The sequence below is a fragment of the Catharus ustulatus genome, chromosome 1 (genome assembly GCF_009819885.2).
Source record: "Catharus ustulatus isolate bCatUst1 chromosome 1, bCatUst1.pri.v2, whole genome shotgun sequence".
In the NCBI taxonomy this organism is placed as follows: domain Eukaryota; kingdom Metazoa; phylum Chordata; class Aves; order Passeriformes; family Turdidae; genus Catharus; species Catharus ustulatus.
The window spans coordinates 70,220,770-70,244,059 of NC_046221.1; the positions used below are offsets into that span (position 1 = coordinate 70,220,770).

The window sequence follows — 23,290 nt, forward strand, 5'->3', positions numbered from 1 at the left end:
AAAGAGTTTCCTAAAGTAGCAGTTTTTCTACATATTTCAACTAGACTTGAAAAATTTCTTTATATCTTCATATATATATATATCTTATATATATATATATATATATATATATATCTTCTTTACCACTTTTTTCTGTGGTAAAAAACAGAAAACAAAACAGTTTCAGGAGTCCCAGAGTCAATTACTTGAATCAAAACACAACATTCAGGCACCTTCCCGAACAATTAATAAATATTTTTTTCTTGTTAAGAAATGCTCATTTAAGCCAAAATCCACATCGTTCCCTAACCTCTGCCTAAAAGGCAGAAAAGCATAAAACATTTTATTGAAAGTCTGAAACCAGAAACTCATCTACCCTCACTCACTCCATGACTGAAAAATCCTTTCTATCCAGCTGCTGCCTTCTCCACAAGCAGAATAACCTCATAGGATTATATCTGAGTACTTTTATCAAGTTTTTAAATCAAATTTTAAGAATCTTCAGTTTATCTTGATAAAACTTTGCAATGTTGGTGTTCTACAGTTTTCTGTAACAGCGAGGGGTTTCAAGGGGAGGAGGAGGGGCTTTAAATTTTTTTCTAAAAACATTTCCAGCTATTAACTGGCAAGATTTCCTGTATTTACAAAAAATAATAAAATTAAGCCTTACAGCACCCTGGTGACAGAAGATGAGGCAAAACATTTAAAAACCTATTCAAAACCACAAAGGGAGGCAGTTAAGAGTGCAGGGGGCTGAGGGGCTCCTGCCCCTCCACAGCAGGCTCCTTCTGGCCATCTGGTGACCAGAGACACTCTGGGTACTATCTTACCTCAGTGAATTATCTGGATGTGTCTCCATGTGGGACTCCAGCCCATACTTGCAAAAAAAGTCTTTGAAACACACTGGACAATGATAAACTTCATCGTCAGCCCTCTTATCCCCTTCACCGGAATGGCCATCCTCGAGAACCTTCAGAAAAAGGGAAAAATAAATCCTCACTGGACCAACTTGTAAGCAACAAACCAAACTTACAATCCATTCAAAGTCTTTCTCTTACAAAAAGTTGCAGGCTTCATGTGTAACCTTGCTGCAAGCAAACACAAAGGACTCATTCCTCAGGAGAGAGGGTAAGCAACAGAGCCTCGGTACATGTGTAAGAACATGCATGACAGAAAAAGAGGCTCAGTAGGAGACAAAGTGCGCAGCTGAGTCACAGATATATCAGTTCTAATGAGGAACTGTGATTTGAAGAACTTATAAATCCATGTGTTTATATACCAGTGAACTAGCATTCCTCCCCTTCAGAGAGCCAGGGGAGCTGTCAGCCTAAATTATTTATGCCACTGAGATACTGCCAACTGCTAAGTCAAGTGGTTCAGGGAGAAGCAATGAACTTCTGCATGTTTTCTATACTTCTCTTCCGATTAGAGGGAGAAATGCATGCACTGAGCGAGGGATACTGTGCTAAATGGAACTGGCTACTGAGCTTGCCATTTAGAGACAGTAAGTGGAGAGAGTCAAGTTTGGCAGACACCATACATTTTGTACAAATGACTGAGATGTATGAAAATATTTCATAAACAAAACCTTAATGGAAATGTCTAGCCTTCAAATAAATATTTTTTGGTCACTCTTGCAACTCCTATAAGGCAGGGTTATGCTACTGTGAAAGGGAAATGTACTGCAGATTTTTTTCCTTCCAGATCTAGACAAAAGTAGACTTTAGATGCTGCTGCTTTTGAAGTAAACATTGGGGGTTTTTTAAGTTTAAATCACCATCCTCCAAGAATACTACAAAATAAATGGGAGGAAAAGAAAAAAGCTGAGGGAAAAGCCACAGCAGCAAAAGAATAGTATATTCTCCTGTCATCCAACAATGATTATTTATAAATCATCAGCAAAGTAAAAAATTTAAACAATAAAGAATTTTAGAAGTTGAATTATTTCAATCTCTGAAATTAGAAATTAATTTTCAACCCTAGACAACTGTGTTGGTTACACAGGATAAGCATGGCAGCTCATATACAGAGCTGTAACAAGTCTGTGGTGACTGCACAAACCAAAGAGCTGTCAGCTTAAGAGGTAACCAGGATCATCTTTTGCTTCACACCCCATAAAGAACCTTTTTTGCAGGTGTCCTCTCCTCTCTGTCCAGATCAGCATCGTGACTGAACTTGCGTTTTGAAGACAATCGCCTGCGCTTCAGTGGTGAGGGAGGAGTGGTGCTCGCTGTGCTGTTTGGATCCTTCTCGTGAATCTTCATGTGCCTGAGCAGGAGGGGGAAGAAGACACTGTCAGCAGGTAAATCCAAGGCAGGAAGTCCTATGTAAATTTTAATGCCAACACCACTTCTAAGGTTTGCCTTTAAAGGGTACCATCAGAGATCCCATAAACTAGCCTGAACTTCTGAAAAACAGCTGGGGCGTGATCCAGCACGGCCCCTTTGCAGTGCCTGGGCCTGTGAGGGATTGCAGCATGGAGCACAAAAGTTTTCCCCCATGTCCCAACTCACAGCACAACACTTGCCCTGCTAACATCTATTTCCATGAGCACAGTGCCCGTTCCCCATCATCTGTGAGGTCCTGGTTCTGCCTAAACCTGCTCAGCAATCCACAGGCCCCTCCTCCCTGTCTTGTGGCAGTCTAGTAAGCAAAAGCCTGCAGCTTAGCATCCACTTCTCACAGTGCAAAAAATGCACCTCATCCACCTCAACTTCAACTGGTTCTCTGTCTAGAGTTTGAGACTGTACCTCAAATAGATCTGTATATGCCAACACCAGAGCAACATTTCTTAATGTTTCCTTCTCATCCTTAACACAATGGTGGACCCTAATATCAAATTTCAAGTGCAGCTTTGAAGTCAGGATTATCTGGTCCCACTGTTACAGTGCACTAGGTATGGCTTGCAAAACTCTGTAATGCCAAGGCATGTTCACAAACCTGCTTTCCCAGGAAAACAACTATTTCTTGTCACAAAGACACAGGGAAAGGGACAGAATTACTCAGGAAGCAATCTAATTAATATCTGTTTACCTGACCCACTTGCCTCTTGGTTTTCTGTATTTACAACCTGAGGAAGAACTGTTGTCTTGTTCCCTTTGGTTAGATGGAAGGTGTTGCTGCCATGCTGCTTCTTCTGACAACTCAAAGCTCAAATTTAAATTTTCTTTTTTTTTTAAAGGTAGGGCCTTTAACCTCACTTTGAATTTATATTACTATTGAAAAAAAATCAAACATGTGCTCCTAGATATAATGAAATTTTTTTGCTTCTAATGGCACTTGGGCAAATCTTTCAGAATTCACATCTACAACAGTGCCATTTAACATGACTGCACACTATCATGTTCTAACATGAGAGAATGTTGTAACCCAGACAAGTCTTGCACATCCTCATAACTGCTTTGGTGTTATGACATAAAATCTGTTTCAGTGTTGGATGCCAAGGGCATGATGTTTTGAGATAACACACTGGACCAAACTGAGCCACAGGAGACCCCACTGAAGCTGCTGGGAAGACTGTCTCATCACACAATGCTATTTTTAATGTTTCCTTTCACAGTCTCAGAAACTTTAAAAAAAAAAAGAAAAGGCATCTAAATCACTGTCTCAAACTATAGCCTGTCTCAAACTGCAGGGTGTTGTGCAGGAACAGACTCAAGCCAAAGGCACCACAGGTACCAGAAACCAATGCAAGATAAAAATGGCTGTTCAACTAGTCTGCTTTCAGCATCGAACAAGGCTGGGGCTCCTTGGAGGATAAGGTCCATGAGGAAAAACCTGTAGTTTGCCCAGATCCCCAGTAACTCTCACTGGTCTCATGAATGGTGGATGGACACTGGTGACACCTGTCAGTCACACCTATGTGCAGATGTGCCCAGCAGATAGGAGACACAATCATGGAAATGTTACTGAAATTGTTGGATCTCTTTCCCTGCTGATCACCCATTTGGGAGAAGAAGGAACATTGAAGGTCTGAGCATTTGGCTCTCTCCAGGTTTGACAGAAGCCAGAGAAAACCCAGAGTGCTGACACAGCATACAGAGTGCTGTGCACTCCCCTGACTTGGCCCTCTGGTAGCTCTGGCACCACAAGTACCAAAGCAACTGATTTATCCACATTAATCCAGTGCCACCTCGTCACACAAAATCTGCAGAAAGGCATCTCTTAGATACTCTACTGCCTCGTTTTCTTTAATCTTGATTTTTTGGTTTTTTTTCCCCTATGACACTGATTTCACTTCTCATGCTAGCTAGAGCTTCTTTCATGGGTAATAAAACAACAGCATGAGCTGCAGTTGTCTGTATTCACAGAAGAAACTAGTTATTTGTTCTAGGGGTTCCTGTCCACAATGATAGAAGATTAAATTCAAAAAGCATCTTGGAATAAAAAGTAAAAAAGCAAAACCTGGAAGGTGGATTTTTTGTCTATATTTTTATTATTTCTTTTTGGTAAAGACTGCTTTCCCGTTTCAATGATCTCTTGAAAGTAAGGACAGAGGCTATTGCTGTGCCTGTCTGTCCCTGCACCCCAGGCACTCATAGCCTGACTGCTTAACCCTCTGGCAGCTTGGCTGAAGCACAGCTAACTCTACTTTCCAGTTACTTTTCAGACAGCTAAAGAGCAAAATCAGTGAAGCTAAATCACATTCATCCACAAAACAAACAAACAACAAAAAAACTGCTATGCATTGAGCATGGGACCTTCCCATTTTCTTTTAAAGTCTCTTTCCAACCATTAACAAGTATGCACAACTCTTGTTTAGCAGCTACCTATGCAAAACAGCTTCCTTAGGGCTAAGTTCTTTCCTCCTGCTGTTTGTCCACCTGTTGAACTCTGCCAGTTTTGATGGAGCTGGCTCCTACTTGAGAGGGGTGTGACGGCACATCCACAGCACACCGACAGAAAAAACCCTTGGGAGCTCCAGGTTAGTGTCAGCCCAGCCTAGCACTTCTGCCTGGCATGATCTAATGTATGCACTGGCTCCTGCAAGTTCCAAAAGCAGTTCAGCTGTGCTTGCAGTGTGAAGTATGCCAGTAAGGCAGGGCCTGCTAACACGGGTACAGCACCACAGTGATGGGAGCTTTGCTATGTCTGGTGTCAGTCACTGGCTGCCCCAACTGCTTGCAGTTCTCATTCCTGCAACGTGTATGCTTTTGCCATGTCCTAAAAGCCACAGCAGAATCCATACCACAGCAAGGAATGTGGTGATCCCTTCATGTTTTAGTTTTGCATATTTGAAAGGAAGCAGCCTAAGCTATTGAGCTATAAACAGGAAGACACCCTGACTGCACCTTTGACTTTTACTGTGTAGGTCAAACATCACAGCTGCTGTGATAGCTCTATGCATGTGATCATTAAGGAAAAAAAGGAAAATTCCAAAACCAAAGCAGCAGGTTCCAGAGTTCTCAAGGAGAGTTGCAACCTGCCCACATTACAGCCAGCAGGTTGTTCCTTTGGCAGGTTAAGCAAGTTTCACTGCATGAAGTTAAGGGTGAAGAGGAAAAAGATTACTAGAGCTACAGCCCAAGATAAGCGGGAAGATAAAGCCAAGAAGTACAAAGGATAGACACAATCTTCATCTCTCTCTTTTACTTTGCAACATGGATGTCATTCTGCCTCCAGACAACATTTATCACCCAACATGGGTTGAACTTCAGCAGATGCCAAGTCACATCCACATCCATAACCTCTTTTAAACACTCCCTTCACTGAGGCTTCTTCTACTTGAAAAGTTTCCTAACCATAATTAAGGGGGGGGGGGGAAGTATTTGTGTTGCCTTACTCCTTTGGAAGAGTTTGCCTTGATTAGATCTTACATGTAACACTGAAAATGTTCAACCTCACTGTTTAGCCTGCCAAGATACAAGAAGAACAGGAACAAAGTTGTGTTTAGAAGTTATTTTCCCTTTGTGACTATAACAACATATTTTGGCCTGACAAAACTGGCATACTTAGAATGTAAAAGACAGGCTCATAAGTCAGGCTGGCTTTCAGCATCTTACAGCGATAAAGAAAAATGATATGACATTCATCAGTTCCAAAAAATAAAGATAAACACTCAACACTTTAAGTGTGAATGTAGTTCAAAAAAAAAAAAAAAAAGAAAGGCAAAGTAAGGACATGTACAGAAATGCTCATATTCAGTTGCAGATGCAAGTTACAGTAACATGTGCCAGCAGCTTTAAAGTGACCACTACTGCAGCTCAGAAGACGACCAGAATCACAGTGGATGAAACTTGGGATTTCTTTTTCTAAATTAGATAAATGAATTGTGGCTCTGAGCCATTCTACAGAGCAACTGAAGTACAGGAGACAAGTTCAGGAAGGTACAGAGCCCTGAAATCTGCACCTCATAGTCTCCCCAACATGCATGCAAGTACACATACACTTGGGACAGTGCTGAGGGTGGAACACTAAAATCCAACCATGACAGACAGGATGACAAGAAGGAGATAAAAACTTGAGTTTAATATTAGCGATGACTCATTTGCACTAATTGCTAGCTAGCCTTGATTAACCTCTCAAAGAAAGTGGTGGAACTTTATTTAAAATTAGACCAGAGAAAGAACCAGAAAAATTTGCAAAAAATAAATATAAAATGAAAAGAGGAAACTAAGTCTTTTCCAAACATGGCCTGGTCCACATCTGAACTAAACTCTCAATGTTTAAGAGCTGCTATCAAAAAAAAAGAGATACCTTGCTATATATGCTTTTTGCAGCACAGTTGTATGAGAAAAAGTTCTCCTCATAATCTCTTCCCTCCCCCTCACACAAAGAATTTCACAGGTGAGCCAAGAGGATCCAACTGTGCTAGGACTGTGTGCCAGTCAGCCCTCCAACAAAATCACATTTTTCCAAGTGCTTGACTGCCTTTCATTCCATCCTCCCCCCGAGTACCACCTTCCGCTTCCCCTCTTCTGGCACAACTTTCCTCTCCCCTCTCATGGTCACATGAGCAGGATGACTAAGATAATACTGCACAAGAATTCAAGAATTCCCCTGGTTTCTTTCCTTTTTTTTTTTTTTTTTTAAATCTTTTTTAAGACAAATGGGCAGAAAAGTTTCTAGCCCCACACCATAATGCAGAGCATGATTTCAGGAGGATGAGTATTCCACCAGAACAGCAGCAAGTGAGTATTTTACTACTTTACATTGAAGAAGAGCCTTCTGTAGTAATAGGCAAATGCAGAACTCAAGTACCTTTTTCCTTTTTCTCTTGTGGATGGTGTTGGAACAGTGTCTACCAGAGGTGACTCATGGGGAGGGTAGGGGAGCATGTGTTCTGCTGAAGTGACATGCAGCTCCTGCTGGTCACATCCCAGTCTTTACCACATCTCTAAAAAGGGCTGATGAATTTTCTTAATGCCAAGGGGATTTGCATATTGATTGTATAAGCTTTCTGGAGGTCTCAAAACAGGGCAGCCTACAGCTTCAATGCCAAAACCAGAACGTGGGCAGGTTTTGACTGGCTGGCTCAAGGCTAGAACGAGCAGCCAAAGCATCCTGAAGGAGGCAAAAACAAGATGCAGCTGCTCCCAGCTCTGGGTCCCACTGAATTATGAACAAAACCAGGAGCTTCTGCTTTGCATGCAGATAACCTGATCAGCACCACCTTGGCTCTTGGATAGAAATCATCTCTCAGAATGCGTGGGAATCCCTCGCCTCTTAATTCTGGGGAGAAAAAAGTACACTGCAGCTGCACCTTCAGTTTCCATGCCTCCTGATGTACTTCAGGTCCCAAAGCAAAAAGGCCTGTCTGGCTTGGAGGCCCAGCCTAAAGGAAGGTATGGAACAAAAGGGTGCATTTGCAGCCCCTGGGCAGGGTTCAGGGTTAAGCCTCTCCCTTAGAACTATGGCAGCACAAGCACTGTTGGCTTCCAGTCAAGACAGGTTTATGCCAGGTAGGTCTGATTAGAAGGAGCAGCATGTCCAGAGGGGGAGCAGCAAGCAATTTCACTGAGGCCTGGTTGGGAAAGTCCCAGCATCTAAATCAAGATTAATTCTTGAGCACAGAATCCAGTGTATGTATAAACACCTCCTCCTCCCTCACGTCTGTGGAAACGCGGTGGGGAGGCCAATGAATCCGGGCATTATCAGTCCAGAGAGATCATCTGACAGTATCAAGTTCAGGTTCTGGTTTAATATCCCACATATTATTATAAGTTTCTCCACTTTACCACTAGATGTACCCTATACTCTACTGTATTGCACATGATTATTCCTCATCTCCCTCGTGATTTCTAGACAGTTTGGTATCAAAACCAAGTGGAAAATCCACATATATCTGATGCTTATCTGAAGACAAGGAAGCCACACATCCAATCATTAAAATCAAAGACAAAGAATAAAAATCAGTGCTTTCCATCCTTCACCTTATTTACAATACAGCTTGTTTTTCCCCTTACAACAAAAAGAATTACTCAAGTTCCCAAGCTAGTCTGGGAAGGACTGAGGTGGTCAATACAATTTAGCTGATTCAACTGCTTTATGTCTTTCACTGTTTTGTGTCTCAAGATCTTTCACTTCCATTGCTCCTCCCAAATAACAGTAAACAAACTCCAAAGAATCATAAAACCTCTTTTCAATACTTAAAAAAAAAAGTCTATCCTTCAGAACATGACCAAACATCTCTGTTTAGAAAAAAAATTAGTCTGCTTTGTTAAAGCTTCGACTTAGTGTCATGCTATCAGAACAGGAGTGCAGGATGCATCCAAGACAGGTTGAATTTTAGACCATGATTTACTTCAGGCCTCATGAAATGGAAAATGTCTCATAAAGACAGCCTTTAAAATTACACTCCTTTCAGATATTTATATGTCACATTATCTTTGTCACTGTTTTTCATTCTTTTTAAAAATGTTATTTTAGCCCAAGTTGTCTGGAAATGTAGGAAAACACAGGGAACTTCTCTTCAAAGCTCCTGCCATTTCATGCATACAGGAAGCAAATCCTAAACAAAGAGAAAGTGAAGCAGCAGTATTTTAGGAACAATCGTTTAATACCCTGCTGCTAAGTCCCTCTTTAAGAGTCTTGTGAATATGACTGAAACTTAAGTCAAAAGTGCAGTAACATTATGCCCTTGGGCTAACGAGTTTAGTCAGTTGTTTGTTTGTTAAAACACATAGAGAATCTGTATTGACAATGTATTTCCAGTGTTAATTACCAACATCACCCACTTAAGAGAGCAATCCACTCAGTCCTTGCCAGGAACCAAAAAGATGCAGGTAATTTTGCAAATCAGACATGATCTGTACTAGGACAAGTTTCTGTTTGTCTTCTCTTTTTGGCTTAATACTTGTATCCTCAAAAAAACCCAAAAATGGCCCAAAAAGCCCTCAGACACGCACACACACTTTGCAGCGAGTCACAAGACAAATACCAAAATCCCAATCACATGGGAAACTCCCTCTTATAACGGCAAAGCAATCCCAAAACAAATTCCAAGCACCCCCATATACTCTAGTGGTAACCAGTGTGAACCCCAGCATGGGACACACCAAACGAAGCTGAGCAGCGGGAGATCTCTATGGCTAAGCTGGTAGGAAAGTCATTGCAGTGGATGCAGGGAAAGGGTGCGGTGGGGGAGAACAGGTCCTAGGAAGGGATTGGGATGCCCTGACTCACTTCAGCCACATGTCTGCCAGCAGGTCCAGCAGGAGATCCCCCAGCGATCCCTCTCCATGGCAGCAGGCACTGCCATCCTGGTGGCACACCTCATGGTCCTCATTGAGTCTCCAACGCTTGTTCGTGCTGTCTACCAAGGCTAAGGTGGCCCTGGGGAGCCTCCCCACACAGCAGCCTGTGGTGGCACGTGGGAGTAGCTGCCCCCTCGGCATCCCCCGGATGCCACAGACACACCCTCAGCATCTTCCCCAGCTCAGAGCGGCTGCCGCACCGCCTGCCTCCCGGCGCAGTGAGATTCTCCCAGCAGACAGCATCACTGGGATGACAGCAGTGCCATTATTCAGATCCACCAAGACTGGCTGGGTGTGCTAAGGCTGAAAAAGCCACCGGTGATTAAATTCAAATGACAGATTTCAAATCTCTTTTCAGTGCTACCAGGACAGTCTGCCAAAGTAACCAGTGCCACGCAGTTGCCAATACGTGATACCTAAGGATATATGATACACACACATGCACATGGAGCATTCTATATTTTTATCCTAGAGAAAAATTTTGCTTTGCTGTGAATAAAGGCAGGTTGTAAGCATGAGTAAGAGGAAAGATAATGATCTACAAATCCAACGGGGGGGGGGGGGGGGGGGGGGGGGGGGGGAGGGGGGGAGTACCACTTCTGAATAATTATGCTGTATTCACATTTCAGCAACTACTTGCACAGACTCAGCAAGTTCAAACAGGCTGAAATTGATACAACTGCATTCCCAGCTTGGCTCAAAGTTACTCCTATTCCCTAACAGCAACGTTGTCAGAACACCTCAAAGGAAAAAAAGACAAATATTTGCCTGATGATGCTGTGACAGGGAAGTGATTCAAACCATGCCTTCAAAGCAAAGCTTGCCAAAAGACTGCAGAAGAAAGCAGTTTGCATCAAACCTGGTGTAAGAGAGGGCAAAAGAGGAGGAAATGTAGTGTGAGCTTCCCAGTACCACTTCACCAAGCTGTTGCACACAGTTTACATTATGTTCAGAGCAAATCTAAATTAACCATGCCCAATACTGCAAGACTTCCAAACTGTAAGAAACTTCTACATGGGACAAGATTCTCCTTTTTTAAACAAGACCCTTCTCAGGTCACCATACTTCCTTAAGCTTGGAAAAAAAAAGTATATTAACAACAGTAAAATTAAGCAGAAGTAATATTTTTTAATGTGTACCAAAATCTGGCCTGGGCCATTCTGAACTGTTTCCTTCAATCATTTTGGAGATTTGTTGTTTTCAGCCATGTCCTTTAGCTACCATACTATATAACCTTATTCAGTTACTTCAATGCTGACTCTTCAGGAAACTTTATGTTTAAAGAAAACAAGTGTTCTTAGAAGGTAAGGATAATTGTGGCCATTTTAGATTTTAGTAACGGAGGGAAAAGGAGAGAGAAAGAAAGAGAAAATTAGAGAAAGTATATCACAACAGGGAAAAGATTTATCCTGAAGAGCAAACACAGTCGAAGAAGTCCTAGGTATGTCCTGCCTCCCCTCCAGAACCACTCCCCTTTCTTAACCAAGCAAACATAAGCCCCAGCTACTTCCCAGAACCAGGCAAAGCCCTCTTGCTGTTGGTTCCCTCTCACACCCCAGTGTTGAGCAATCCTGACGGCACAGCACAGAACAACTTGCTGCGTCACACAGCTCAAGAAGGAAAAAACAGATGGCCACAGCAGCGCTGGGGAGGCTGTGCAGATGGAGCTGAGTATCTCTCCCTGACACTCACACACACACACAGACAGATGCACGCACGCAAGGAAGCTGAGTGAGATAAGAGAAGCACATCTTCCTTAAAAGCAGGGTCTCCATGTTACCCCGGTATCAGCAGCCACCAAGTATCTCAAGGGGCAAGGAAGTAAAAGGTTATCACTGCACACACACAGACTGCAAACTTCCCAGCGCTGAGGATGGCATCCTAGCAAAAGAGGTTTCACGTGCTCAGCCCATTTCCTCTCCTGTTCCTGAACATGTGGTCCTCCTTCCTTACAGCATTCCCTTGCTGTGCAGAGAAGCACTAAGAAGAAGTTTCACATCTTGTTACATGTCTGTTTAGTCAAACTGGAAACAAAAGTTCCCGCATGACCTGTGCTGCTTTACAGGAGTTTGGGAACTTTAGCCCTCAAGTGGAATTCATTCAGTCCATGAACAATTGTCACCTTATTCTCTCTCCCCTCAGTCTGAAACTGTCAGAAAAGCTACCATTGAAGTGTCTTGGTGTAAAAAATGAGCCACACAGAAGTTGAACGCCTTCTCTGTTGCAAGATATCTTTCCACATGAGTCAGCACTGGAAAGCTGACTCTGAGGATTTACAAAAGAAATCACTGAGAGTGTTTAGCAAACTTCAGCTGGGACCAGCCTGAAGAACTCGACATATCTATAGATACCCTCAAGAAACAGAAAGCAGGATTTGCATATTGTGTGCTATTTAGGAGCTGTATAATGGCACTACTACTTTAAAGACCGTGTCTTTTCCTAAACTGTGTACATCATGCATAGGAGCATCATGGTTCAACAGTCTGAGTGAAAGGATCTGGCTAAGTCCAAATTACAAGATTCCCCTTGCTTTTTTTTTTTTTTTAAACAGCTACAGAAGCTTCCCCCAGTGCTGTCAATCTACTGTTATGGAATAGCCTATTTTTAAGAGAGAAGGAAAGAAAGAGGAAAAAACTTGCTGACCCTGAGAGGAGGTACGTTCTGCTGTTTGCTGGTTCCAGCATGCTGAACTAGAACAGGTTGAGCAGGTTGGATACTGGGGGGAAAAAATATAAAGCTGGAAGACACACATTAAAGGTGGAATGACAGCAACCACAAAGCAGTTTGTGATAGACTTTTTCCTCATTCTCGTGGGTACTTTGCCCAGGAATATTTTCAGAGGATAGGAGGACAGGGAATACATGTTCGTAAGAAAAGTGATGCAAGTATTTCTGATGTGCATGCACAACAGGCTGAACAAAGATTACAGTAATTTCACGAATACAAGCCGCACCAATTTGACCAAAATTTTGGTGGAAACCCGGAAGTGCGGCTAATATTCCGGGGCGGCTAATCTATTAACAAAATTCTAAAAGCTGCCAACACGGAAGTGAGAGCCCGCGGCAGCCCCAAGCCAAACTGGAGCCCGGCCGGCCCCGGCAGAGGTGGGAAAGCCTGGCAGAGGCGGGGCCAGCAGTGTGGGGGGCGGGCGGCAGAGCCTGAGCCAGCAGGGCGGGGGAGCCCGGGAGAACTGGGGCTAGCAGTGCAGGGGAGCATGGCAGAAGCAGGAAGGCCGGCGGGTGGGGCTGCCTGGCAGCGGGGGAAGCCCAGCATAATCGGGGCCAGCAGCGTGGGGGAGCCCGGCGGTGCGGGGGCCTGCAGTGCCGGCCAGGGCGAGGAAACGCGGCGGCGGTGCAGACGGGAGGGGGCGGCCGGCGAGCCTGGTGGCGGCGGCGGCAGCCCTGCCGGCGGGGCGAGCGAAAGCGGCGCTCGCGAAGCGCCGCCGCCGCTCGCGAAGCGCCGCCGCTCGCGAGCGAAGCGCCGCCGCCGCTCGCGGAAGCGCCGCGGCGAGCGAAGCGCCGCCGCGGCGAGCGAGCGAAGCGCCGCCGCGGCGACCGAGCGCAGCGCCGCCGCGGCGACCCGAGCGCAGCGCCGCCGCCGCTCGCGAGCGAAGCGCCGCCGCCGCGGCGACCGAGCGCAGCGCCGCCGCCGCTCGCGGGAAGCGCCGCGGCGAGCGAAGCGCCGCCGCCGCTCGCGAGCGAAGCGCCGCCGCGGCGAGCGAGCGAAGCGCCGCCGCGGGCGAGCGAGCGAAGCGCCGCCGCGGCGACCGAGCGCAGCGCCGCCGCCGCTCGCGAGCGAAGCGCCGCCGCCGCTCGCGAGCGAAGCGCCGCCGCGGCGAGCGAGCGAAGCGCCGCCGCGGCGACCGAGCGCAGCGCCGCCGCCGCTCGCGAGCGAAGCGCCGCCGCTCGCGAGCGAAGCGCCGCCGCGGCGAGCGACCGAAGCGCCGCCCGCGGCGACCGAGCGCAGCGCCGCCGCCGCTCGCGAGCGAAGCGCCGCCGCGGCGACCGAGCGCAGCGCCGCCGCCGCTCGCGAGCGAAGCGCCGCCGCCGCTCGCGAGCGAAGCGCCGCCGCGGCGACCGAGCGAAGCGCCGCCGCGGCGACCGAGCGCAGCGCCGCCGCCGCTCGCGAGCGAAGCGCCGCCGCGGCGACCGAGCGCAGCGCCGCCGCCGCTCGCGAGCGCAGCGCCGCCGCCGCTCGCGAGCGAAAACGCCGCCGCCGCTCGCGAGCGAAGCGCCGCCGCCGCGAGCGAGCGAAGCGCCGTCGCCGCGAGCGAAAGCGCCGCCGCGAGCGAAAGCGCCGGGGGGCGGGCGCGGCGCTCGCGAGGCGCGGCGCAGGGCGAGCGAAAGCGGCAGCGGGGCGAGCGAAAGCGGCAGCGGGGCGGTGCTGACGGGAGAGGGGGGCCAGCGAGCCCGGCGGCGGCGGCAGCACCAGCCGGCCAGCCCCGCCGAGCCGTGGCGCTGAGCTGGGCCACCCGGCCCCGTCGGCAACCATGAGCGGGCCGAGCCTGCCTGGCCCCGCCCCGAGCCAGTAAAGCCCGCTATGCCGCGATCCTGTTACTAATTGGCCAATTTGTGAAAGCTGCGCACGGATTCTCGCGACGAACGAAAGTGCGGCTAATATTCGGGGTGCGGCTTATCTATTGACAAAGACAGCAACATTGTCGAGGCACCGGGGGTGCGGCTTATAATCCGTGCGGCTTGTATTCGTGAAACTACTGTACCTTAACATACAAACTCTCTCAGCAAACTTTCTCACCACCAGCATTTTCTACACAGAATCAGCCAACCGAAGTACACCCTACAAGACAAACCACCAACCAAAAAGCGAACAAAACAACATGTTATTTGTTAACCTTGAGAGCTAACACATCCAAAAGAATCACATGTCAGGTTTATGACACAGGACTAAAAGCACCTCAACTCCTCATAAGGATCACCTGGATTTTCTAGTGCTTGCTAAGTTAAGGCTTGTATTTATTTTGTAGCTCTTCAAGGTGAGAAGGGCAGGAAACATCCCTGAGAATACTAGACCTTCAGAGGAGGTGATATTCCTGAAAGGGTACTTATGTGGAAAGATCAAGGTCTTGCACTGCCATGTGCTCTGAGACTAGAGTCTAATCTATCAAGTGGTTTGTGCTTATTTGAACTGTGACATAGGTAACAAAGCAGCACTAAGCTACACTCAATACACTCTCTTATATGGGAGATTTATGTTACTGCTCGTGAGGGGGGCGGCATTACCCTGCCACGTCAGACCACCTTTTCCTCGACACAAATCACACCAGAAACCTAAACTTATGAAGTGTCCCCTTTTTTTTGCCTTGCACAAAACCAAAACATAAGAACCCACAACCTTGCAACGCCCAAGACCAGACTTTGCTATTGCTTAAAGGTGACAGAGAAAATCTAGGATTAAAAAGCACACTGAAGTCCTATGTTTAAGTACTGAACAGCTCTGGAGATGCAAGTATAATGTTCCTCATTGTGTACACTTAGGTTCTCAAGAACAATGGAGCTAATTAAGGTCTGCATATAAATCTTAACTCTGCACTTCCTTGCTTCTCTTGATTCTAATCAGATCTCAGCATTCATGTTTTTGTGTTAACTTCCTCTGCTGTTCTTTAATGATAACTGAAGGGGGATACTGTCCAAGCCTACAAAAGCAGCATGCAACACATCTGAAATCATGGCATCTCCTTTCAGCTCTGAGGGCTCAGAGAGGTTCTATGGCACACGAGGTCATCCAGAGTCTTTTACTGCTGAAGATACTAGTGGAGGATTTTTTTGAGCACCCTATTTGTGAGCCCTGTGAATTAAAGTTTATATATAGTCTTTCCAGAAGTAAATCTACTCAGCAACAGTGAGACAGACAAAAGTTTCTTCTTGGAACAATCAAAAGTACTGTAGACTTCTAATTAAAATCAAAGACACAGAGAATCAGACCCTTCTCTTACTGCTGTACTGTTGTTGAAAAGGCTTTCTTTCTTTCTTTCTTATTTAACCTCCTTCAAAACATAGGGGTCCCAACAGAATACCAAACACATATTCTGGATATTATCTGTTGACAGGAGAGGCCAAAAAGCTTCCCTCCACCTGTTTCCCCATCCTAATTTACAAAAAGTACTAGCAAAAAATGTAACAAGCATTTTTAACTGCGGGGAAGAACAAAACAGCTATCACATCTCACCTGCTTCCCACAACTACAGTCATCAGTTGTGGTAAGCTGCAGTATAAATCAGTTACTAGAAGGCAGAAGTTAGTCCTTTGTGTTCATTATCCCTGCTGAAGAATTAGAGCACTTGCATTTGCTGAAGCTTATCTTTCACTAGCATGCCGACACTGGTTAAATCATCCCTCCACATATAGGGAATGGATTTAAAGGCCTGTAGTACAACTTGGTTCTTAATATTTAAGAGCGCTGCTTACAAATTATTACATTGAAATAAAAGCTCCTTAGTAAATGACCAAAGAGACATTTCTATTGTGCAAGACAATGAGAGACAGCCTTTTCACATGTGTGAAGTGTCAATCATTTTCTATGTGGTGAGCTTCTTGGCTACTTGCTTTTAGCTTCAAGATCTTGTACGTTCAGTTTTTCAAAGCTACACCAAATTTCCACTTGCAGACCACCAGAAAGCAAACCATGTTGCAATAAGGCAGTTCCTCTCCTGTTCTGGGAAAGAAAGAAAGGGTCTTCATCACATTTAGCTATGCTCTGCCTCCAAAACTCCCATCTTAAGCAAATGCCAGCCTGCACGTGCTGGACTACAGAGATCCTATTTGTACTTAGAGGCTGGGCATTGTTACTGCACTGCACCCCGCAAAGCACACACAACGTACTGGAAACAGGCCAATGCCATAAATAATATGGGAGCAATTCACAGGTGGAATGTAGGGAGAGGATGGATCCAGCCAGATCTTGAGGACACTCTGTCTATTGGACATTTGCAGAGTCACAGGTGGCCTGTGTGCATGCCTGCCCACGACACACAGACTCTTGGTAAAGGGAGCAGGGAAACCTTTGAAGTGTATTCATCTCAATCCCTATGCCTTTATGAGGATCCAACATGCATTTTCTCTGCATTACAATCTTCCAGACGTGCATACTCTTCATGTGCCAGCAAACATGGCACAGATTACCCTCCAGCATGTGCATTTTCTGTCTTTCTCAAGAAACTCAGCAACACACAGGTGCGCACATAAGGTGTTGTTTCAGAAAGACTTGAACACCAGAATAATATCCTATCTTGATTAAAAAGACAGCTGTTTATCTTTCCACAGCTCATTAAAATCAGAAGTTTGGGAAAACTATCTAGTACTGAAAGTAAGATTGAGAAATGAAAGTGCCTTCTTAATTAAAAGAAGAAATACCTTCTTTGATAGGACCCTTTGTAAGAATGCTTCAAAGCATAGCTTCTGCGATCCAGATCTTCCAATCTGAGTTTCAAAGACTTCTGCATGCGGTTGTTGCATGTGGTGTTTTACGTGTGCCAAAAAAAAAAAAAAATTCCCAAACTGCGAGACCTGCTCCTGAGATGGTACATAAACAGCCCACAAGTACCTAAGCAGGATGTAAATAAAAAGCCATTCTGAATAATTTTGTCACGTATGGGGCAAGGAATGGAAGAAGAGAAAGAAGGTAGATACTTGCTGCATTTTAGTTTCAAATGAAACACTTCCCTTAGTTTGCATTACCAAACTTATACGGACAGTCTGGAGAAAACCAACAATGGACAATGCTCCTTCATTTAGCAAACTGGGGAAGCTGTGGCTGAAACACATGTATTATTCCTTTACTCTTTTCAGACTTGCCACAGAGCCTTTAATAGCTTCCCAATGGAAACTGTCAGGAAGGTCATTTCTCGCCTCCCTTTTGGCATTTATACCCCATTAACATTTTCTAGTTGCATGGAGAGCATGCCTTTGGCAGGGAGGAAAATGTGACTTTAAAGTGATAGGCACGGACTATCCTTAGTCATAGAAATGGAAGAGGAACTGCTGGCAAAGTATCCTACCCCCAAAGGAAACACTTTTGGAGCAAGTAGAGGCATCGCCCTTCCACTGAAGGCTGATGCACGTTCTATTTGAATGCAACACAGTAGGTCAAGTAAAATTTTTTTCTCTACCTCAAGGTCCTTTCCTAATGCTCACAAACCACCACTACAGCCACAGCAGCAGCCTAACTCCTCTGTCTGCATTTTGGGGAGAGGCAGTGGTAGAGATGAAGTAAGAGACTTGAAACCTCCTATTTGGTGTCAGAGTCTAGACCCAAAAGGGCTCCTCAGAGTTGGGATTATTCCCAGATAAAATCCCTAGGGAGTTACTATGACCATACAGATGGAAAACCTTTGGAAAGTTGCAATTTTTTGAGTAGAGACAGTACACTGGAAATCCAGCTCTTACAGAGTTACAGAAACTCTTCATATAACCCCCTTCCCCTCCACATAGTTTATGCTCCTGATGGAGATATGAGTATTCAACTTTAATTCACTGTGACTGAGAGAAAGCCACAGGATCTGTCTCTCTAGCAAAGAAGGTGGAGGATAAGGCATATCCTAAATTGCAGACTTTCTTATGTACTGATCTTTGCAGTGCCAGTTACAGGGATGTTGAACTCAAAACTACTGTGATCTAACTCTTTCCTCTGGATTCTTAAAAAGCCCCAAGAAAACCATTCTCCCAAATCCCTAACCAGCTCCTGATTCTAGAAGGCTTGCTATTTCCAAGGAGACTTGATCTTTCCAATACCAGTCAGAAAGAAAACTCTAAAAAACTCAGCATCATCTCCAGGTCTTCTTCTCTAGAGGGATTAACGATGCTGATACCAGGCACTAACCGGTCTTCCAGTTGCATCAGCTTGCACCAACCCTCCACAAACAGCAGGAGCAGCACTGATATGGCAGCAGACAGTCTGACAGCACAACAGGAAGAATGAGAAAATCAGATTTTTGCTCTGGACATTGAGTGCTCTCCAGAGACCTTTGCTCTCTCCATATGTGACTGTCCCCACAGAAGGTTCAGGTCACTCCCGACCTGGCAGCCTGTAAGAGAGTTTTCTGAGATATTCTGGGCTCAAGGTTCCCTGTTGAAAATCCTGGCCAAGAGTCACACTGGTCAGAAAAGGAAGCAGGTTTTAACCTCTTTTTCTTACTGGTATTGCACAAGAGAATCTTCGCCCTCCACCCCAGTCTGCTGTGCCCATTCAACTTAACTTGTTGAGGAGGAGCCAAGGAGCACAACAAAAAGAAACTGGACTTCCATTTGAGAGGCTATGACTCATTTACAAATGAAGTGTTACATGTATTGTGGGAGTCAGGAAGGCCAGCATCGATTTCACAAGTGAAGAGTACATGCAACACCCCAGCACAGCTACACTAACTCAATGAAGAGATGTGCAAGAAACAGTGTTCTCACTTACTCCAAATAAAGTTTGGCTGTTGCACAGAAGTTTTACTGTAATGCAGAAGAGCATCAAGTAAGAGCACTGGAGTTTTTTTTTTCTCCCTTGGTAAAGTGAAGGTGGTGAAAAAATATTTTTGACGGAGATGGCTGGCACTTGAGAGTGCAACAACATTGTTAAGCATTTTCTAACCCAAAAAAGCAACCAAAACTTGTCTCCTTCCATCCTCTACTCAGCTGAATGTCTAATGATGTGGCTGCTTTGAGGTTGAAAGATAGATCAGAAATTTTGTTCTTTGATGGAAACTGCAGTAAGTACTCCCATGGCACAGTATTTCCCTGCACAAAACCATTCAATTGAACTTTTTGCCCTAAAAAGTCTTTTAAAAGTCTGGATTTAAAAATAGCATATACAGCTAAATAAGAGACAGAATATGGCAGAGGGGGAAAAGAGAAGGGAGGATGGACATGGCATAAGCCTACACATTTTCCCCCCCCATTCAGATACCAGCAGACCAACTTCTCCCTTGCTCCTTTCCTGCAAACCAAGCATATTTGGTGTAAGTGCAGTAAACCCTGGGAAGCTCCTCCACGACCTTCACAAGTTACACTGATTTTTCAGCAGCACATCACAAGTTTCTGCTAAACCTGTAACTCCTCTCTCTGACCGCCTGTTGTGCAGTGGTCCAGGAATACCACCACGCTGGCTACCAGGGGCACATGAGAATTTTTTGGGGTTTTTTTGCTGGTTTGGACATACATCTGTCATACTTAAGATACTGCAGCACAATGAGAGATGAAAGAACTGCACACAAAAGAGGAGAAAGATGAACTTGTAGTATCATCTAGCTGATACAGAAGAGAAGAACAGACATGGCACAGCCACAGATGTGGCCAGCAGGAGTTACATACGAGGCAGGACCTGGCAAACAGGTCCTTGCTCTGGAATCCTGAGGCAGAGCAGTTTTGAATGAGATGTGAGACACATTCAGCCATAGCACTGACAGTCCATTGGACATGATGCTACAGCTAAGTTTGAGGTGCCTGAAAAAGAAATTTACTTCATCTTAGACCAGAAATACCTGTTTCAGCAGGAGGCACTGGTGGGCAAAATGAACATCTTCCTTGTGAGTATGTCATAGCACCAGATAAAAAATTTGATTTCACTTTGCATTTATCCTCATCTGCCTACTTGCACATTCATGTCTTCCTTCAGCAACAAGATCCAGTGTTACTGTCAGTTACAGCAACAAGAAAAGGTTATTCACTGAAAAAGACCAGAAGGCACAGTCTGCCAACCATAACTCTCCTTTAGCAGAACCAGCACATTTCAGTGTGCTCAGGATTTTGCTTCTCATAGGTCTGGGGTCACTCATTGCAGAGATACCAAGCTTGGGAACAGCCCTCTGCTGCTGCAGGGCAGCCCTGCACAAGAAAGAGCTTAACAGAACCAACAGGCACCTATCAGACAAAAAAACCTTTTAATATCAAGATTTTCCTTGCATGAACTTAGGTCCTTAGTGTGGTCATTAAATACAACACTCCATCCCAGTAACTTCAGGCCTCATCTTGTTAAGCAAAAAATTAAAAACAAACTATCTTCTCATCAGAAGGTTCTGATCTCTGCTTCTTTTGGGCAAGTCACTGAGTCTGGCATTTTAGCTATAAATTTACTACAAAAGTATGCTAAGAATTTCTATACAGGGAAACGTGCATAAGCAAAGGTGACTACATCAATCTCTCATAGGCCTGGAGTCAAGTTTCAGGGGAAGCCTGCCTTTCCTGCTTCTAGGAGGGCATAAGAGCTACCCAGTGAGCAAAACCCAAAAAAACCCACACAAGCAGTTCTCCAGCAAGCCACCCAGACACTAAGGACTGACCATCCCATAGTTCCACCACTGGAAGTCACCCTTGGATGCTGACAGTAGCATCAGTTGCAATTCAGCAGTGGCCCTGCCTTCCCCACGTCACACAGACTAATGACCCGACCTGGAAAACGTGGCTCACAACACCTCTGGTCAGATGAGTCAGACGTGTGATTTATTCAGTGCCCAAGGCCAATATCTCTTTGTGTTTTTCCCTTCTCATTTTTTATCTATCTTGCCAACTCTCCCCAATTCCAATCAATTTTAAGTTAAATAAATATGGAATTACAAAACTGCATTCCCTCTCTTTTCACCCAAGTGTTTAACATGAGCAAAATGATACAGAAAAGGTAACGTTGCAAGCAGGTATTACTCCCACTATGTTATCTTTCCTACTGACATCAAAATCACCCTTTTATTCTACCTATAGCACACTGCTTGGAAAATTACTGGTAATAATCAGGGAAACAAGACTTCTTCCTTTCCACACAGAACCAGTCTGTAACCATCACTCTTGCCCTTTTGTTTGTAAGCAATATTCTTTTCCTCCACCTGTCTTACAGTTTTTTTGTGGGTTGTAATCTCTTTGATAGGGGGACTAAAGCTATGTGGGAATCCATGAAGTCTTAATCAGTTCTGAGATGTTCAACCCATGCAAATAAATGAATACTGAATCAAGGGATGAGAGAGGGGAAGGAAAATCCGTTGCTTTAACATTTTATTCCCCAGTTGACAACTGTACATATTGCTATATCCCTACAAAAGAAACTACATCTGGAAATTTTTGCAGAGAATTTGTCAGATCTATAGCGCAATAAGTTGTCTATAGGGCAAACAAATATTGATGTATGTATTTAAAAACAAGATAAATATACCAAAGAGGCATCTTCATGATGGCATTTGGACACCTAAGTACATAACACCAACAAAATCCTAGATGTTCTAATACAACCACTTGAATCTATAACTCTGAAGCTATGAAACTGGAAGCTCCTATATAGTTTGGGTATATATTTTTATCCCCTGAGAAAAATCCATTTGCCATACTACTACGATTACTAAAAAAAATTTAAAAAAAGAAAAAAGAAAAAAACCTATAAAAACTCTTGGTAATACTTAAAGAAAACTACAAGATCTTTCTCTATTCTGATTTCCTCCTACTACTTAAGCATCCTAGTAACTGTAGTGTGTGCTATGCCACATTTGTAGGTCACAGATACTCCAGATTTCCTGCCCAAGTCTCTTTAGTCAGCTTGCTGGTCTCTCCAAGGAAACAAAATAGCCCACTATGCTGTAATCCTTTCCAAACTCCTGGGACACGATCAGCACTCACCTGTGCATGTTTCCATTGGTGGTGAAGGACTGTCCACATACTGAACATTTATAAGGCCTTTCACCTGAGTGCACCAGCATGTGGCGATCAAGGGAGCTCGCTGAGCTCAGAGACTTTCCACAGATGCTGCAGGAATGGTCTGTCCCTCCAGTGTCAGTGTTATGCTGGAGAAAGCAATGATTTTTTTTTACATTGAACGCCCCTTCTGAAGTGCCAGTAAAATATCAGCAAGAACTATAAACAATTTAAGCAGCTCTAAAGAGCCACTTGGCACAATACCTTATATGAAGGTGTGCCCTGTAGATACCTCTCCTCCCCAGCCCTCCTCCCTCAACTCCAGCCCCCCTCCTCCCCCCTCATCTTTAACCCCTTAATGCACCAGCACAACTAGCTGTTTCATACAGCGTGCAGTGCAGCATTTCTGCTGGGTCTGCAGCAAAAGAGGATACAGAGGGACTCAGCAATAGCCTATCAGACAAATGGTACCTTGGGAGCCTTTAGGCTGTGCAATCGTTTAGGGTTGTATGACCAGTAAGGAAAGAGGATGGAATTATGAACTTCACAGCAGAAGACAGACACTTAAAAGCAAATACCCTTTAAAGATATTATTTTAAACTTACTGCATAGTAAAACAACAAAACTAAACTGCTTCTGATTGTACATGCAGACTTTTATGGCCTTAAGAATGCATTACAAGGTCAAGTTATGGCTGTCAGCTAGTGTGCTATATGTACCACTCTTTCCTACTTGCATTCATAGACTTGAAGATTTCTTCACATACAAAAAAAAACCCCAAAAAACCAAAAAAATACTAGAAGAAAAAAAATTAAGCAACAGTTAAAGTACAGGAGGAAAAGCTGAAGTAGTAAGTATCTAGTGAAGCCAGTCATCAACCACACCTTAGCATCCAAAGCAGAACCTTCTGCTAGAGAAAAGGGCAAACCTCCTTATTAAGTATGCATGTATTTCAGGAGGAGCAAGAACAGGCCTGTAGCTGACAAAAAAAGTTATCCAGTTAAA

General features: G+C 44.7%; 1 protein-coding gene across 2 annotated transcripts in view; it reads right to left on the reverse strand.

Moving 5' to 3' along the window:
• Positions 1 to 23,290, reverse strand: part of RREB1 (ras responsive element binding protein 1) — a 122,239-nt gene that overhangs the window by 36,929 nt on the left and 62,020 nt on the right. For both annotated transcript variants that reach the window (XM_033051088.1, XM_033051097.1), the window contains exons 6-8: positions 22,271 to 22,434; positions 2,103 to 2,247; positions 810 to 949 (exon numbers count right to left, since the gene is read on the reverse strand). In XM_033051088.1, coding sequence (XP_032906979.1) covers positions 810 to 949; positions 2,103 to 2,247; positions 22,271 to 22,434 — 449 coding nt within the window. The remainder of the gene's footprint in view (positions 1 to 809; positions 950 to 2,102; positions 2,248 to 22,270; positions 22,435 to 23,290) is intronic.